At 40.6% G+C, this 19,720-nt stretch overlaps 1 protein-coding gene across 10 annotated transcripts in view; it reads right to left on the bottom strand.

Moving 5' to 3' along the window:
- NOL4 (nucleolar protein 4) overlaps positions 1-19,720 on the bottom strand; it is a 235,342-nt gene that overhangs the window by 73,636 nt on the left and 141,986 nt on the right. For all 10 annotated transcript variants that reach the window (XM_039912519.1, XM_029068854.2, XM_029068853.2 and 7 more), the window contains one exon: positions 19,206-19,489. In XM_039912519.1, the coding sequence (XP_039768453.1) occupies positions 19,206-19,489 (284 nt within the window). The remainder of the gene's footprint in view (positions 1-19,205; positions 19,490-19,720) is intronic.

Here is a 19,720-nt window from a genome sequence, read left to right as displayed (position 1 = left end):
GCCCCAAGGTTCCATGCTCTCACTAAGGAGATTTTTCTCTACCTTAAATGACTGGATTCTGTTTTCTCAGAATTCACTGTTTTCCACTTTAGTTTCCACATTTTTTAGAAAACAACTTAAATCACAGTTGTCACTGCTTTTGAGCAAAACGCCAGGAGTCTATACAATTTTAGAGGAATTGAGGCAACAAGTATACCTGCTCATATGAAAAATACTACATACTTGAGATGTAGTACATCTGGCAAGGATTCTAAAACAACTTTCATGGCCTGCCACGTCTATTCAGCTACCTCTGGACGTTCCCCAACATAAAAAGAAGTTCCATCAATCAATTGCCTCTATTGAGCTCTTACTATATGCAGAGCACTATATTAAGTGCTTAGGAGCATACAACATAGTGTTGGCAGACATGTTCCCTACCCACAAGGAGTTACAGTCTAAAGGGGGATACAGACATTATTAGTAATACATAAATTACAGCTATGTACATAAGTGCTGTGGGACTGAGGAAGGGGTGACTAAAGAGTGCAAATTCAAGTACACGGGTGATGCAGAAAGGAGAGGGAGAAGAGGAAATGAGGGCTTGGTTGGGGAAGGCCTCTGGGAGGAGATGTGCTTTTAATAAGGCTTTGAAGGGGGTGATGGTGATCATCTGTCGGATATTCATTCATTCAATAGTATTTATTGAGCGCTTACTATGTGCAGAGCACTGTACTAAGCGCTTGGAGTGAACAAGTCAGCAACAGATAGAGACAGTCCCTGCCGTTTGACGGGCTTACAGTCTAATCGGGAGAGACGGACAGACGAGAACAATGGCAATAAATAGAGTCGAGGGGAAGAACATCTCGTAAAAACAATGGCAACTAAATAGAATCGAGGCGATGTACATTTCATTAACAAAATAAATAGGGTAATAAATATATACAGTTGAGCAGACGAGTACAGTGCTGAGGGGATGGGAAGGGAGAGGAGGAGGAGCAGAGGGAAATGGGGGGAAAAGAGGGTTAAGCTGCAGAGAGGTGAAGGGGGGGTGGTAGAGGGAGTAGAGGGAGAAGAGGAGCTCAGTCTGGGAACGCCTCTTGGAGGAGGTGAGTTTTAAGTAGGGTTTTGAAGAGGGGAAGAGAATCAGTTTGGCGGAGGTGAGGAGGGAGGGCGTTCCAGGACCATGGGAGGACGTGGCCTGGGGGTCAACGGCGGGATAGGCGAGACTGAGGGACCGTGAGGAGGTGAGCGGCAGAGGAGCAGAGCATGTGGGGTGGGCGGTAGAAAGAGAGAAGGGAGGAGAGGTAGGAAGGGGCAAGGTGATGGAGAGCCTTGAAGCCTAGAGTGAGGAGTTTTTGTTTGGAGCGGAGGTTGATAGGCAACCACTGGAGTTGTTTAAGAAGGGGAGTGACATGCCCAGATCGTTTCTGCAGGAAGATGAGCCGGGCAGCGGAGTGAAGAATAGACTGGAGCGGGGCGAGAGAGGAGGAAGGGAGATCAGGAGGGGATATGAAGAAGAAGGGCTTCCAGGCCAGAGGCAGAATGTGGGTGAGAGGTCGGCGGATTAGTTCCCTAACTAATGAGCTAAATGGTAACATCAGTTTCAAATAGCATTTCAATAGTTTGCTTGGGCTCCTTTTCCTGGGCTAGAATAAACCTTTAACCATGGTAATAATATCACTTTTTAGTTTATCCCTTCCCTTTAGTGTACTTTTCTGCCTTCTCTTTTTCCAAGGCAAAGACCAGCCCTGCAGGGCACAATGTAATAATAATAATAATAATGTTAGTATTTGTTAAGCACTTACTATGTGCCAAGCACTGTTCTAAGAGCTGGGCTGGATACAAGGTAATCAGGTTGTCCCATGTGGGGCTCACAATCTTCATCCCCATTTTTCAGATGAGGTCACTGAGGCACAGAGAAGTTAAGTGACTTGCCCAAAGTCACACAGCTGACCAGCGGCGGAGCCGGGATTAGAATCCATGACCTCTGACTCCCAAGCCCGTGCTCTTTCCACTGAGCCATGCTGCTTCTCTAGTAGTTACATGATGGAACTGGTCTTTCTATTAGGTGGGATTGTACCTGTATATTGTGGGCAGCCCTGACTATTATGGCAGCTCAACATGCCATCATTGGTGATCACAAGATTCTAGAGATGTAGGATTGAGAAAGCCCTCCCTCACCCCCATCCCCACAGTGACTCTGTAGCCCAAACCCTATAGCTTTTCAAACTAAGAGAAGCACCACTGGCCTAGTGGAAACAGCATGGGCCTGAGAGTCAGAGAGCTTAGTTCTAATTCCAGCTCTGCCAATTGCTTGCTGTGTGCCCCTGGACAAGTCTCTTTAATTCTCTGTGCCTCAGTTTCCTCAACTGTAAAATGGATATTAAATACCTTCTCTCCCTCCTACTTAGAATGGGAGCCTGAGGAACAGGGACTGTTTCCAACTTAATTAACGTGTATTCATGCCAGTTTAGAACAGTTCTTGAAACATAAGAAGTGCTTATAACAATACTAAAACTAGTACTAATAACATTAAAAATCTCAAGCGGATAGAGATCTTCCTCTTCCTACAGAACTCCATGAAAGGTGACTACAAGGCTTCGGCAAATCAATTTGTGTCCAGGTTAAGTGGTATAAACCAACAAGGCTTGGAAGCACAAAACAGTGTCATCCCTTACTTATCCTCAAAAAACAATTAAATGTGAAACCTGTATACCTATTGAAGTTAAAAAAAGGCTCTTGGGATGGTAAATAAAAGATATGTACCCTTATCCATGAGAAATTTACAATCCATTATTTTAGAATCAGCTTCAAACAATTAAGAGCCAGATTAAATTAAGGAGGATTGTAAATCTAACAGATGGATAATTGTCTTTTGGAGATCTTCCTTAAAATAATGATAGTTATTCTTATATTAGAACTGATAGGAATATTAAGTGACTATGATGTGTAAAACACTGTACCAAACACTGAGAAATATACGTTGGTCCTTGGGCCCCAAGGGGCTAACTACAACCAGTAAGTGATTCTACCGGATAAGACATAGTTAAACTTTAGGAGCATATGAATTGGCCACAAGATATTAACATGGCTGCCGGATGTTAATTTGAAGCCATTTGAAACTAGCAAGATAGCAAGGTACACCTCCTTGATTTTACAAGAAGGCAGGTTATGAGAGAGTAGGGAAAAAAATGACTTTTTGCATTTCGCCTGGTACCAGCCCTGGGTGTTTACTTCAGCCTCAATCCTGGGAAATAATAATAGTGGTATTTGTGAAGCATTTACTTTGAACCAAGTGCTATTCTAAGCATTGGGGTAGATACAAGAAAATTAGGTCCCATTTGAGGCTCCCAGGTTAATTAGGAGGGAGAGAAGTATTGAATCCCCATTTTGCAGATGAGGGTCCTGAGGCACAAAGAAGTTAAGTGACTTGCCTAAAATCACACTGCAGGCAAGTGGCAGACCTGGGATTAGAACCCAGGCCCTCTGACTCCCAGTCCCATGCTCTTTCCATTGGGCCACGCTGCTTCCTATAAGCAGTAACAGTAATTTTAAGAGCCAGGGCCTTCACTAACCTAGTCAATCCCCTCTACTCGATATTAATTACCCCTTTAGCCTTGTAGCAGTGATGAGCTCTTAATCACTAGTCCTTGGAGAATTTTTGACAAAATACTGAATCGATTCAAGTTTTTGCTAGTCAATATTTGCCAAGGGTCATCTTGGCCTGAAGTAACAGAAGCACAATGACATTACCCCAATTATATGATACAATTTAAAAGATATTTTCCAAACAGAAAAATATTCAATTTATTCAAAACGCAGTAAAGTGAGTATTGCCAGAATTGAAGTTTAAAAAAAGACGCCAGTCTATCTTAAACTGAACGGCCCTGAAAAAGTAAAGCTATTGGACTGAACACTTGCCCCAGCAAAAGAACAGCCAAAAGACTAGTTTAGGGAATTGTGCTTTTGCCAGTGGGGGAAATCAGTCAGCTGCAAATGCTCACTAAGGCAGCACAAATACTCTGCTTCATCAAACAAAATAAACTAACTCAGCAACCAGAAATAAGAGGCGAGGAGCTTTCTAATATCACCTCCACAAAAGCCAACCCCACCTGATTTTTCATTGTCACAATCTCTCACCCTCCTCCCTCCCACCAAGCACTGGGTACTTAGTTCCATTTGCTAAGAATTTTGGAATTCACTCCACCTACAATCGCACAGCACTTATGTACATATCCTCATACTCAGTTGCTTCCCCTACCTGCAATTTGTTTTAATGTCTGGTTCCCTGGCTAGTCTGCAAGCTTCTCAAGGGCAGGGATTTTATCCATCTCTCTCCAAGTACTTAGTACAGTGCACTACACAGTGTAAATACCATCGACTAATTAAAACGAAGCTGTTGCTGATCAAAGAGTCACCAGGTCATTACCAGGTGGTAATTTTTCACATTCTACATTCTATGTAGTTAAAAATTATTCTCTTCATTTTCCTACACTTGTGTGAGTTTTTTGTACCACAATTAACAACGCTTGACTCACCCTATTTCCTAGCTCATTCTTCTTCTTCCAATGCTTTCCTAATCGCCAATCCATCGGTCCAACTTTTTCTCCCCTAACCACGTCTTTGCCATCCAGCCTGGAATTTCTATACTTTTGAACTGAATCCTTTTTCTGGGATTACTGGAATTATCCTCTTGAAGTGATTTCATTTCCTCTTTGAAGATGCCCCTTTTACCAATTTTCGACACTGAGCACTTCTCCCTTCTGGATACTAGCACGTGCTAGTTCTTCCCTGTGGCCACACAATGTCCCATTTTCCCTTCAAGACATTTCTAAAAACCCACCTTTTCTACACAGCCTTCCCCTGGTTCCAGGCATTGTGGTATAAACCCTTAGCATTTGGGGATTTGTTTCATTAAATATCTACCTGGGAATTTCTGTTTGATTTCCAATGTAAGTGTATTTGTTTATTTTCCTGCCATTTATGTTTTTTGTAACTTTATTTATATTTGTATATATTCACCTGTGATGGCGGAAATGAGGAGGAAATAATAACAGTCCTGATTTGAATCCAAAGGACACTAAAGGTAGAGTAGAAGTCTGAAGTTTATGTCTATTATACTCATCTTTCTAGGAATTATCTTTTATATGACCCCATAGAGATGGTTTCCCCAGAATCCCCTGAGAGAACAAAAATTTCTACCATGAATTGGGACTGGCTAAGAGGAGACTAGGAGGAGCTCAGTCAAATGAGAAAGACAAAGCTTTTAAATTTGGTAGAGGAGGCGCTTATGTTCTCTCATTCGGCCCTACTCTCCCTCTTTTTCCTTCTTCCTTTCCTCTCCCAGCCTTCCACAACATGCTGAGTTATAGTTGGCTCCCTCCACATAACTGTGAGTACAGACCAAACGTATGTGTTGTGTCTGCTTTGGGTTTAATGAAGCTTGCATGTCCAAGTAACCCTGTGTGTTTAAGAGTCTGAGGGTTATAGGAGCTTCTATAATTAAGTGGAAAAAATTGCTTTTTCTCTGTGGATTAAAACAAACTATATCTTCCTAGATTTTCATAGGAAGTTGTGAAAGTCAAGAACCCTCATTAATCCTCACTTACCAATTTTCAAAAAACCCCATGTGGATGACATCTGCAAACTGCAGTATGAAACCCTGAGAGAAAAGATTTTTGAAAATCCCTAATTTACAAATTTACCCTGCCTCCTCCATTAGATTATAAATTCATTTATGGCATCAACTCTAAACAGCTCACAGTGAGGGGATTTGGTTAATACTGGAAACAGACTGACTTCATCCACTGGTATGTTATTTTTGTACTTATTTATCTATTTATGCTTCACCCACAATATTTATATTTATTCATATTTTTAAAATACTTTCAATAGGTCTGCTGAATGTCTGCCTCGGTTTTACGTGCTACATACTCTCATCGGTAAGGTTGCATTTTTGTTAAAATTGTTCTTTGCTGCACCCAGCATAATGTTGTACTCAGGGTGGTTCTTAATAAATGCTATTTGATAGTGATGATGACATTTTAGTTTTATAGCTATTTGCATTTACAAACCTTACATGTGATTATGTTAACTTTGTTTTATGGATCCAGTTCATGTAATGATGTGCCACACTGTACACGAAGGCAAAATTTTGAAGTTACCATAAAATGGAATTTCCCTCAGAAATGTATGCCTACATTTCAGAGGTAGGTTCTTTGAAAGCAATTGACACAGAAATTTATGAATCCAATCTCCAAATTAAGTCTCCTCTCTAGTTGTTTTCACCGTTATTTCCACTTCCTATTCTCCAATTCTCTCCTAGATCCTCTCCAATCTGGCTTCCGCCCCCACAGAAACAGCCCTCTCTAAAATAACCAATGACCACCTTCTCCCCAAATCAGATGGTCTCCACTCCATCCTAATCCTCCTACATCTTTCACCCACCTTCGACACTGTAGATCACCCTCTTCTCCTTGAAACTTTATGCAAGCTTGGATTCATTGACACTACCCTCTCTTGGTTCTTCTCCTAACTCTCTGACTGCTCCTTCTCAGTCTCTTTTGCTGGCTCCTCCTCTGCCTCCCCTCCTCTGAGAGTAGAAGTCCCTCAGAGCTCAGTTCTAGGTACCTTTCTATTCTCCGTCCACACCCACTCCCCTGGAGAGCTCATTTCCTCCCATGTCTTTAATTGCCTTCTCTATGCAGATGATTTCCAAATCTACATCTCCAGACCTGACCTCTCTCCTTCCCTGAAATCTCCCATTTATTCCTGCCTTCAAGACATATCTACTTGGATGTCATCCTGACATCTGATATTAAACATGTCCAAAACTGAACTCTTTATCTTCCTACCACATCCCTGTCCTCCCCTTTTCCTTCTCATCCTTGGACACAACGCCACTATCCTCCCTCTCTCACACTGTCCTCGACATCACTCCCATTCCACCGACAGTCTGTCACCAAATCCTGTTGTTTCTATAATTACGACACTGCTACAATCTGTCCTTTCCTCTCCATCCGAGCACTTACGCTACCTAGATTACTGCTTCTGCCTCCTCGCTGACCTCCCAGCCTCCTCCCTCTCCCCACTCCAATCCATACTTCATGCTGCTGCACGGATCATTAGTCAACAAAAGTGTTCAGTCCATATCTTCCCACTCTTCAAGAACCTCCAATGGCTGTCTATCCACCTCCACAAAACCACACCTCCTTACCATCGGCTTTGAAGCACTCAGTCAGCTCACCCCATCCTACCTCACCACTTTCCTACTACAGCCCAGCCCGTACACTTTGTCCTCTAGCTCCAATCTACTGTGTGCTCCGATCTCGTCAATCTCACTGCCAACCCCTTTCCCACAAGCTCCCCCCAGTCTACAATTCCGTCCCCCTCCATATATGCCTGACAACCACTGTCTCCACCTTCAAATATTTATTAAGGTCACATCTTGTCCAAGAAGTCTTCCCCGATTAAGCCCTCTTTTTCCTGCCTTGCTCTCCCATCTGTGCCATTTACGCACCTCAATCTGTGACCTTTGGATATTTGATATTCACCCCACTCCAAACCCCACAGCACTTATATATGTATCTTTAAATTATACACGATAAAGTACTCATTTATTCATATTTATGTCTCCCCCTCCGGACTGTAAGTTCTATGAGAAGGGTATATGTCTGTTACTTTTGTTGTACTGTACTCTCCCAGGAGCTTAGTATAGTGCTCTACTTATAAGTACTCAATAAACACCACTGATTGATTGTCAATTTAGCAAACTGCAGTGGACTATCTGGAAATTAACCATCACCTGATTCCATTTTTTAGTTGACACTATAATATAGCAATTTATTTTTACTGACTAGCATGAGTGGTTTTGTGTGTATGCGCATGTTTTTAAATCAAGCCTTCCTATTTTGGAAATTTCTAAAGCTAATTACACTTACCAAAATCTAAAATAAACGGTAGAGATATTACACCATATGAAAGTTGAATATATATGTGTGTGTATGTGTACATATATACATGAGTCTATGGGGCGATACAATTAAGCAAAATTATATCTTATGTGGTTATATCTTTGATATATTGGGCAATAAAATTAATAAAAAATGCTCCTGTAAAATTAAAAGTGGATCTTCTAGTTATACACAGCAAAATTCTTCAAAGGGGATCTGTAATCTTTTTATGGAAAACACTTGACATTACTGATTCAGAGGTTAATTTTCCTATCACTCTATGCATACATCTTCCATAAATGTGAATAGAAGAATGTTAATGAAAGACTTTCCTGCCTCAACAGGCGACAGGCCATACACTATGGAAATCTATTTTCTCTCTATTTTAATCTATTTAGCATGAGATTGGTATTAGCATTTGCATAACTTGCCATTCTGAACTAGAAAAAAATGAAATTGTCTTTCAATTTCCATACCTCACAAATGCATGACAACAATGTAGCCATTATTTGCTATGTTTATTTATCCTACCAAACCTCTTTGTAATGCAGGATAAATTGAGATATGTGAAATTAGCACGAGATGTTATTCACGTTAACCAATTTCCACTTGACACTAAAATAAGTTTGTTGAGCTTTTTGGGTTGCATCCTGGTTATGTGTTATAGTAAATATCCCGGTGCATCCCACAGCTAAATTCCCCACAGCTGATCTAGAAATCAGCACAAACATTTGATTTACAATGCAGTTTTTCACTCTTCATGATGCTAAGGTTGGCATATCCCCAAGTAAATGGGATTTCAGTCATGCAAAATTCAGGTCCAAGAACCTTGGTGAAGGAATTGATATTGGTGATGGTGGTTTTTGCAATCTTATTTGCACTTTTTTGTCTCTCCGAATCGGATTCCTGTTGGGGTATGGAATGAAACCAGCACCTAGGTATGCAGGGATACAACAATTTGGGATTTGCCTTACTCAATATTAAGACGAAAGTCTCTCATCTGAACTTAAAGAAAGCTCTTTAATAATTATCTCGAAAATGCATAAGAAAGAAAACTTGCTAAAGTTAGATCTCAGGGAAATATGGTCCCACTCTCATATATATTTAGGCCACTGGGCCCAAAGTTCCCTTTGAAGTAAAAAAAAACAACCAAAAAACAAAAAACAAAAACCCTCTGTGGACAGAGAGGAGAAAACTGAGAAAAGTTAACTCTTGTTCCCTTTATTTTACATCTCCCTGTTTGCTTCCTTATTGTAGCTCATTTCATCATTCTCAGGCCAAAACATTTTTTAAAGAGGGTTGGCCTTTACAACTAAACCACCATATCTATCACTGCTGAGCATATATTTAAATAAATTATGTTTCCTCCAGGGATCTGTTGATGGGTCATGAGATTCTTAACTGGTTAACACAGACTATCAGTATAAAATCTTGAAGCCTAATCTCACCAGCAAGAACAACATGTATTAGGGGAGTATTAATTCCACAGCCTACCAAAGTACTAACTAGGAAATTACTCTTTCACTACAGTGCATAACTTGGCAACCTCAATCATTATTAGCATCAAATGCCAACTGTGTACTGAGCATTTTACTAAGCACAGCATTGAGTTGCACTAAATGCATAAGATGCTATCCCTCCCTTAAAGTGTTTACAATATCAGGGGCAATACATTTGAAAATTTTAAGTTATGGAATATGAAAAAGAGTTGAGTGAAAACAACGAGAAAGGGAATGGTGCCTGGGAGGATTCTACAATCCTGGAACACACTTATGGCCGGGATGATTTTTTTTTTTTAATTATATTTGTTAAGCACTTACTATGTGCCGGGCACTGTATTACGGGCTGGGGTAGAGGCACTGTATTACGGGCTGGGGTAGAAACAAGCTAATCAGGTTGGGCACAGTTCATGTTCCATCTCGTTTTAAAGATAAGGTAATTGAGGCACCGAGAAGTGACTTGCCCAAAGTCACACAGCAGACAAGCGGCAGAGCCAGGACTAGAACCCAGGTCCTCTGGCTCCCAGACCTGTGCTGTATCCATTACACCATGCTGCTTCTCTGACTTGTGCCTTCCTTCCTAATGAGGTGGCCTTGGGTATCCGCTAGCTTCTCCTCACCCTCCCCTTCAGCAGAAAATGAGGTTTCTTCAAAAGCGTGGTTACAAAGTAGGGTTACAAGCCCTCAGGCTCCCTCAATATCATGAGGGCCCTCTCAAGGTCAGAAATCATGGACCACACTTCATGAACCAGCAGGATGTACAACTCCTTCAGGGCTTCAGGGTCACCATGGTGGAATGGTCCCTCCGAAGGCAGAAGGCCTCCTGGCATACCAATGCCAAATGAGTTGTTGCCAACCCAGTATCTCCCTGATAATCGGTGAATTCTCAGATGGAGTTGGCTATCTGAGACAATTACAGGCTAGAAGCCTAACCCAAATTCCTCTAAGTAGGAAATGATCTAGGGATGGCAATAAGTTTCAGGAAGAATTCTGAATAGATAATACTCATGGTTGGGCTGATTATATCCTCAAACTCACCATTCATGCTAGGAGACAGAGACTACATGAAGTAAAAATGAACGTTCGTTTGAAAGAAGTGGCAAAAAATGCATCGTTTTTAATGGCCCTAATAAAATTTGCCTCATTAGACAGCTAACGAAAAGGGACTTGCTACTGCAGTGCCACTCAATTTTAAGTGCCTTTTTAGGACATGCACTTGCCTATGACTTTGCTTCATGCCAGGGAGTTTTCTTTAGGACCTAATGTATTCTGACCTTTGTTAAAGCGTTCTCTTTCTTTTTCCCATGGAAAAAAGTCAGGGGACTAAATAGGATCAATAAAACCAAGGAGCAATAGTCCTCTTTTACTCAGCAAGTGGGCCAAACATCATAATCATCACCACCATCTTTTGCCTAACCCTGAAAAGGGAAATATTCAGAATGCACCAATTTAAGAAGTGGCATTTCCCTGATAAAAAAAATAACGCACTCACTGACCACTGGCTGTTACGTTCCAGGTTTATGCCAAAAAACAGCCACAGCATTACATAGTGGGCTCCAAACCACCACAGTGACTATGGCTTTAGATTTTAGACTGTGAGGGTCAGGGACTACGTTTATTTCCCACTTTTATATGGTATTAAGCTGTTACTATGTGTCAGGCACTGAGCACTGAGGTAGCACAAGCTAATCAGGTAGGACATAGTCCAGGTCCCACATGAAGTTCACAGTCTTTATCCCCATTTTATAGAGAGGTAACCAAGGCACAGGGAAGTTAAGTGACCTACCCAAGGCCACAAAGTCAAGTGGCAGAGTCACAATTAGAACCTGGTCCTTATGGCTCTTGTGTGTTTTCTTGTGTAATACACAGAACTGTCGTACACAGGAAATACACACCTGTGTATTTTTTCCCACTTTTACATGAGAAGCAGCGTGGCTCAGTGGAAAGAGCCCAGGCTTGGGAGTCAGAGGACGTGGGTTCATATCCCAGCTCTGCCACTTGTCAGCTGGGTGACTGTGGGCAAGTCATCACTTCTCTGTGCCTCAGTGACCTCATCTGTAAAATGGGGATGAAGACTGTGAGCTTCACATGGGACAACCTGATTACCCTGTATCTACCCCAGCGCTTAGAACAGTGCTCGGCAGATAGTGAGTGCTTAACAAATACCAACATTATTATTATTTTACTAGGCACACAGTAAGCACTTAATACATACTATTACTACTTACTATAATGGTTCATTCCTGGAGATCGAAGACATCTCTAGAACAACCCTGCTAAACAAGAAGTCCCCATCTACAATCTCCTCCATAAAGGGTGAATGGGCACTGCTTTGAAATTCTGATTTGCCAAATAGTGAAAGCATTGGGCATGCTTAGTTGACCACACTGCGATTAACTCGATGACTTGAATGGCAACTTGTAGCAGAAATGATTATGGCATTGGCAGCAACTGACCATACTCCCTAATCCCCCAAAAAGAGAGTCTTGGAGAAACCTATATTGGGACAAGCAATTCGGGTGAAGTCAGAAGAAATAATAGTAATAAATAACACAAATTTGTTAAGCACTTACTATGTGCCAGGCACTGTACTAAGCACTGGGGTAGATTCAAGGTAACTGAGTTGGACCAAGTCCCTGGCTTACATAGGGCTCACAATCTCAGTCCCCATTTTACAGATGAGGTAAAAGGCAAAGAGAAGTGACTTGCTCAAGGTCAGCTGGGTGACAGAGTTGGAATTTGGACTCAGGTCCTTCTGAATCTCAGGTCTGTACTCTAACCGCTAGGCACACTGTTTCTCCAAGACTCTGCAGCCCACCACCAAACCAAAGACCACTGCACATCTCACTAAAGAAGCCATATGGCCCTAAGCACAAGTGCATTTCTGAAGAATGAAGATGGTTCCAACCTCAACACAAATAAGGAGCGAATCTTGGGGATTTGAGAAAAAAAACTTTAGTATTCTCCCGAAAAGCTCTTCTATGATTAAATATGAGGTCTTGAGGAGCATAGAAAATCTTCATTTTTGCAAACTTCTTTATAATAATAATAGTATTTATTAAGCACTTATTATATGCCAAGCATCGTACTAAGTGTTGTGATGGATACAGGATAATTAGGACCCACATAGTACTCACAGAGTAAGTAGGAGGGAGAACAGGTATTGAACCCCATTTTGCTGATGAGGGAACTGAGGCACAGAGAAATTAAGTGACTTGCCCAAGGTCACACAGCAGGCAAGTTTTGGAGTCAGGATTACAACCTAGGACATCTGCATCTGACTCCTAGGTCCATTCTCTTTCCACTAGGCCATGCTGCTTCTTTAAACAGACCACATGCGTTCCTCGGAAGGATGGAAAATAATATAAAGTTTGTGTAATTTGATTTTTTTACTAGAAAAAAATATTTAGAAACATGAGTTTATTTTACATTAGCAAGAAGCTAGAAAAGACTATTTGGCTTCCCACCTCAGTCTTGGCATGAGAATAATCCTGGGCATAAACCACCCATAAAAATTAAAAACTAAGCCAAATCCTCTCATTCACCAATGCACCTGAGATGCATATTTTTACTAAATAAATAGCTTTCCTCTCCTCCAATGAGACAGACTTTCCCCGTGGCTAGCCTTGGTAATTAATGCCTCTTAGATCCCTGTAATAGCTCTGTGGAGTCCTAAAAGTTCAGAGTTGTTTTTTGGTTTTTTTACCTTCTGTATACGGTTCCAAATCCACAGTAGCAACTAAACATTTTTGCTTGTGGGAAATGAGACCTGATGTAAAGTAGTCAGTTTTTCGCTCTAAAAATCAGAATATCACCAAGTTTTGAAGATCCTTTTCATACCCGCTTTGCCACTCTCCATGTATTGGAGAAACAGAAATTAACGTAATACTGAAAACTGCTTCTTGGTACAGAGGCATTCAAGGTAACCTTATTTCTCTGGTGAAAGGAACAGATTGGGGCTGTCGCTTGGGAAAGAAGTACAATATGTCCCAGCTGCTCTCCCCAGACCTTCTGGGCAGAGCCTTTAATCCTGGGGTTTAGGGCTGCCGACAGTACCGAAGCAGTGCAGCTGACTGCCCAATGTGGCGGGCAGAAATCAGTCTTGGTTGGAGTTGCCTTCCAATGGATCCTGATTTAGAACAAACAATATCTCTTGGCCTCTGAAATAGTAATAAGCAGAGGGATTATCATTTTTGCCATGGACTTCAGGTGTTTGAAAACATGTAATGGGTTTTGTTTTTTTGGGTTGTTTTTATGGTATTTGTTAAGCACTTACTGGGGTAGATACAAGCTAATCATGTTGGCCACAATCCATCTCCCAACTGGGGATCACAGTCTTAATCCCCATTTTACAGATGAGGTAATAGAAGCACAGATAAGTGAAGTGACTTGTCAGGGTCTCAGACCAGACACGTGGCAGAGGTCCTTCTGACTCCCAGGCCCGAAACTATCCACTAGACCACGCTGCTTCTCTATATTCCTACTTCTGACCTGCCACATGCATCAAGGGCTCCCACGTCCATCAGCCAGCTTCCTGGGAGTCCGAGGATGTGGGTTCTAGACCCGGCTCTGCCGCGTGTCTGCCGTGTGACCTTGGGCAAGTCACTTAAATTCTCTGTGCCTCAGTTACCTCATCTGTAAAATGAGGACAAAGACTGTGAGCCCCATGCGGGATAGGTACTGTGTCCATCCTGATTAGCTTGTATCTACCTCAGCACTTAGAACAGTGCTTTGCACATAGTAAGCACTTACAAATACCACAATTATTATCATCATTATTATTATTACTACTACAGAATAAGGGAATGGCCGGCAGGAAAGGATAGCAGGGGCCTAATCCCACTCCTGAGATCCTGTCATCCAGGCTGTACATGCCCCAGATCACTGGGAAAATTTGCATTCTGGCTCTCATTTCTCTTTAAGAAACATGTTCTTCCACCACTTAATTTTTTTTTACATTTTCACTGTTCTCTCATCACTTGAAGCTTTACAGCTACAGCCAGTTTGACAACTGTAAGAGCTTTTTCCAATCCATATATGAATCGCTACAGAACTGGTGCCTGGTTCATTATTTCTCCAAGCAGGGTCTTTTTCTAAAATGAACTTTCCACAAAATTTGGTTTACCTTGGGCTCTCAAAACCTTCTGTAGCAAGGCAAACGACCACATGCCTAAAGAGGGTTTAATATGGATCTAAACTGAAACTGGGGAATGAGTGTCACTGTTGCTAACCCCCTTTTTGGGTACAGAGCATGAGAGCTCCAAAAGGACATGGAAGGAAGGACAGTGTTGTGGTTATCGATGGTATTTATTGAGCACTTGCTATGTGCAGAGTACTGACCTAAGTGTTTGGGAGAGGACAATTCAACAGTTAGCAGATATGTTCCTGGGCCAAAACAAGCTTACAGTCTTCTAGCCTGTTGTGGGTAGGGACTGCCTCTCTTTATTGCTGAATTGTGCTTTCCAAGTGCTTAGTTCAGTGCTCTGCACACAGTAAGCCCTCAATAAATATGATTGAATGAATGAATGAGTGAATTCCATATCTAACTGAATATTCCATTTCATTTGTTCTGATTCCACTGCCTGTATTTCTAGGACTGTAAGCCAAGTGAGTGCAAGCTCCTTGTGGCCAGGGAATATCTTTTGTGCTTCTGGGGTTCTTCTTAAGGACTCACTCAGCACAGTCCATTCCATTCCTTAGATGCTCAATAAATACCATGATTCCTATTTCCTGGGATCCCTGGAGGAGCACACATAATCATCATCACCATCACCTACAGAATTTATTGATAGCCTACATGCGTGAGGTGCCTACATTAAGCTGTTGGGAAAATAGATTTGAAATAAACCATGTAGAACCTGCCCTCAAGGAGCTTACAAACTATCACTTGAGGAGAATAAGACATATTTAAGGATCAAAAGCAGTTATTTAGGGGTGCTATGGATCTGTCCTCCGTGAGGATCTTCAAATACAGAGCAGGCAGGGAACAAGTTAGGCTGGAGAGATAGCCTTGAGCTCCTTTCCTTTTGGAATGTTTTCGTGTTAGTGTAAAACATGAGAAATTTATTGCCCCAATCTGCCCCTAAATATTACCTAGATTGAAAATATACACGTCTCTCTATATATTATTTAACAAAAATATTAATTTCATTCTGATTTGCCAATTGATATTAAACTTTTGAGCCATTTTATTTTGAGTGCCATGGATACTGCATGGTTCAATTTCAACCAGATGATCGAACTAGATATGTTTGAATATATGAATGTAATTAATCATCTGTAGCTATTTCACTTAGGAGAGTGCTCAGATAGCAAAATTGCAATTTCATATGTTCTAACTAAAGAAGTATTTTCTCCAAATAATGTAATCTCATTATCAAAACAATGAGAAGAAAATTCATGGCAGGAAGAGCACAACTGGCATATTATATAAAGCATCTTTGTCAGTGGTGCTACTGGGGAAAGAGCACTAGAAGAGGACATTATAATGGGGGATGGCTGCAAAGTATACATTATTATATTTTTTTCTTAATAAATCCCTTTGAGATTTCTTTTTCACCGAGGAGTTTCTAATTCTGTTGTACCAAAGAGAAATGCTGTTTCTCAAATGCACATTTGTATTCCCTCTCCCTTTCCCACTAATTTTAAAAGTCATTTAGATAAGTTTCTAACTTCCAAATGGCATTCCTTTTGTTCCCATGAACAAATATGAAAAGTTTCATTCCTCAGAGCCTTTTCTGAAAAAATAAACAAGTTTCACAGTAAGAAAAAGGAAAATTACTTTTCAATCTTCCTTTCAGGGTCTCAATAGAGCAAAAGAATACCCAAGCAGTCAGACATTTATAAAACTATCAAATTATATAAATTCTCATAATAGTGTAATAATGCTTCATAATTTAAATTTCCTGATATATGTTGCTACTCAGGTCTTTGAGGTATAGAAAATCAATAAATACTGGAATATAGGTCAAACTGATATAGTCACTAACTTGGGCCACACATTATGTTTTCATAACTGAAGAAATACACCATGTTACCCAATATTGCCACATGCCAAATTTAGGGCATTTTGGGGAGGAATATGAGTTATCAGGTGACTACTGTTAAACTTGTCATCCTTATGCTATTTCACAAGCTACCTCCAAGTGTGAACTACAACATTCAAGCTAATTAGAAAGGACTAAATTTCTGGCTGCAGTTTTGTACTGTGAATTCTCACCTAGCTACTTCTCAGTGTGTTTGCTTAATTAGGCCTTTCCCAGCATGGAACAAGGCTGTTGGGCTCCAACATCAGATGAGGAGTGGTAGGGTGGGAAGACATTTGAACCTGCATTTAGGGAGTGATGCGAGCACCCCTTTACCCTGTTCCCTCTGCATCCCAGGTGCATCGATTGTAGAAAGATCCCCTACTTTGGATAACTTTCCCCACTTCTGTTCCAATACATTATTTTTTGTCCTGTTTGGATAGACAAATGAGGATAATTGGTCACTATCCATCATTCTACATATTTGGAGACAGTTATTTCTCTCCATCTTCTTTTTCCAAACCGAACATGGCTCAATCTCTTAACCTTTTCTCAGAGGTCTTATTTTCCACACTTTTAATCACTGTTGTCTTTACCCTCTGAGCTCTCTGTCACGTTTCATTTTGCCTCTGTGAGTAGTGATAGCCATCAGCAAATAAATAACATATAAACGATGCACTTTTTAAGGTGATGTATTTCATCTTTGCCTAGTTAGCATTTGTCTACTGTCTGAGCTACGAGGTATATTTTGCATGTTAATTTGGCATCAGTAAATAAAAACAACATTCAGAGATTAGCCCCGCTAATTCTTTGTAAGCATATTTATAGCATTTTACATTTTATGAAGTGCTTTATAATCATTCATGCTAACTTTATTTCAGAATAATCTAGAGGCAGTTCAGTATTCAACACAAAGGACCTCAAATCTCATCACAGATTTTATATAATTAAGTCTTCTCATTGCATTAAGGTTGACCAGAAGTTAGCAGAATTGCCAGAAGCAAAAAAAAACAAACAAAAACAGGTCAACTAAGTAACATTTCTGGGGTCCTTCCACCCTTGAGTTTACAGCAGCCATCGCCTAGTGGATAGAGCCCGGGCCTGGGAGTCAGAAGGAACTGGGTTCTAATCCCGGATCCACACTTGTCTGTTGTGTGACCGTGGGCAAGTCACTTCACTTCATAGCCCAGATTTGAAAAGTTGGGATATGGCATTAAATCAATGTGTCTTTTCCCATATGCCCTCCTGGGATGAATTCAAGCCACCTAGGATCTTCCTTATGTTCTCTTACCAAACAGTCATACACAGCTCCATTGGAAAAAAAGCACAAGACCAATTTCACTCTTCCAATTATTCCTATGGTAACTAGTTTAAATTAGAAAGATGATAAAATGAATAAAAAACAGGGAAAAATGAATTCACCTTTGTCAACTTTGGGGATAACCTTTACAGTTGATTTTTGGATTAAAATATCGAGAAAGTCAGGAAAGGAAAGATGAACGTTTAGTTTCAATTTTAATTCTCAAGTTCCAAATCAGGTGAATACCCTCTGTACTCTATTAAATAAAACTGATGAAGATCATGTTAGGAAAAAATGTAGAAAACAGTCTGTATTTGGCCGGGGCCTCCCTCAAGCCATGAAGTTATCCGCATACTTACAACAACCATAGCAATAGCTGCGTCCCTTAGGCAAAATTGCCTATATGTCTGACAATATCTGGGTGAATGACATGTAAGGGCTGAAACAGCTTGCCCTAGAGCCAATGAGAAGATTAAGTTCAGCCGATCTGGAATTTGCCACACACTGGCAAAGCCTTGTGTAAATCCACCATAAGAAAAAAAAATCATAAATATAATAGAGCCTAACAAATCATATACACATTTTTTTCTTAGAGTGGATTTATGGGGTGTGTGCACACATGCACACACATATATGCACGCACCCCATAAATCTGTTAGGTTTCATATAAATCTGTTTGGATTCATTTTATAACAAGTAGTTACTTCACCCTGCCAATCTGACAAGTCCCGTTTCGATTAGTCACTTTCATTCAATACAAAGATTCCTTTAAAACTACTCGTGGTAAAATAATTGGGACCCCAGAGGACAAAAAAAAGGACTATATAATTAATAAAAAGATGCAGCTTTTGAATGGAATCTCTTGCCTTCAAATTCTTCAAATTATACAATTATGACAAATGTGTCTTCTGGCTGGCTACCTATCTGTAATATTGCTTTCATCCACAACCCCACTGTACCTTTTCCTTAATCTTTATAATTCAAGTTGCAGTGAGAGGCCTGTAGGACTCTACCATCTAAGAGTGACTGTATCTATTTAATTTAATGCATGGCTGCTGCTTAACATATAAACATCCTGGATGAAATCAAATGGAAATCTGTTCTTATGGATAAAATTTGCATTTCATAATCCACTCAGAGGAACAATTCAGATCCAGATCTGTTCATTCTTATACATATATTTTAAAGGACTTTGTTAACAGAAATTGGATGAATGTCTCCAATAGTAAGTTCATCGAGGGCAGAAAAGTCTTTTGCTTCTGTTCGCTTCCCCAAGTGTGTAGTACAGTGTATTGAACCTGCCCAATAAGAAGAGTTACAACCTCCCATATAGTGCAGAACATGGAGGTTTTGCCAGCCCGAGAGTTGTGATTTTTTAATCTATAACTAAAGAATACCCCTGAGAAAGCCTCTATGTTCACTTCTGGAAATTGTCAAATCTCCTTACCTTGCTTCCATTCTCTCTTGCTTCTCGTTCCATTTTGAGGTCAGAAATTAGAAGGTTCTTATATTTGCTTTTTCCATTACTGCTGTGATCTTCTATTCTGTATTCTGAGGTCAGCTGAGCAGAGAAGGGGCTATCGCTCAAGTTCAGAGGTTGCTCATCCTGCTCTAGATTTGTTTTGCCGTTACTGTTGGAGTCGGCCATCTCCCTGCAGTGTATTCCCCCAGAAGCACTGGAACTATGTCCCACCGTCTCATTGCCATTAAAGCTCTCTGCAGCAGAATCATCTATGGAAAATATAAAACAAAACAAGGTTTTATCCCTAACTCTGGAGAGAATCAAAGCAAACATGTCATCCTCTTAGGTTAGACTGACCATATCATTTCTGTAAGAAAAAATCAATCAAACAATGGTATTCACTGAGCATTCACTGTGAGCAGTGCTTGAAAGAGTACGATACAAAACAATATGTATAGATGGTTCCTGCCCTGAAGGAGTTTACAGGTTAGAGGGGGAGA

This window comes from Ornithorhynchus anatinus, chromosome 7 (assembly GCF_004115215.2).
Source record: "Ornithorhynchus anatinus isolate Pmale09 chromosome 7, mOrnAna1.pri.v4, whole genome shotgun sequence".
In the NCBI taxonomy this organism is placed as follows: Eukaryota; Metazoa; Chordata; class Mammalia; order Monotremata; family Ornithorhynchidae; genus Ornithorhynchus; species Ornithorhynchus anatinus.
The sequence above is the reverse complement of the archived record's forward strand: the minus strand, read 5'-3'. Positions and strand labels throughout refer to the sequence as shown.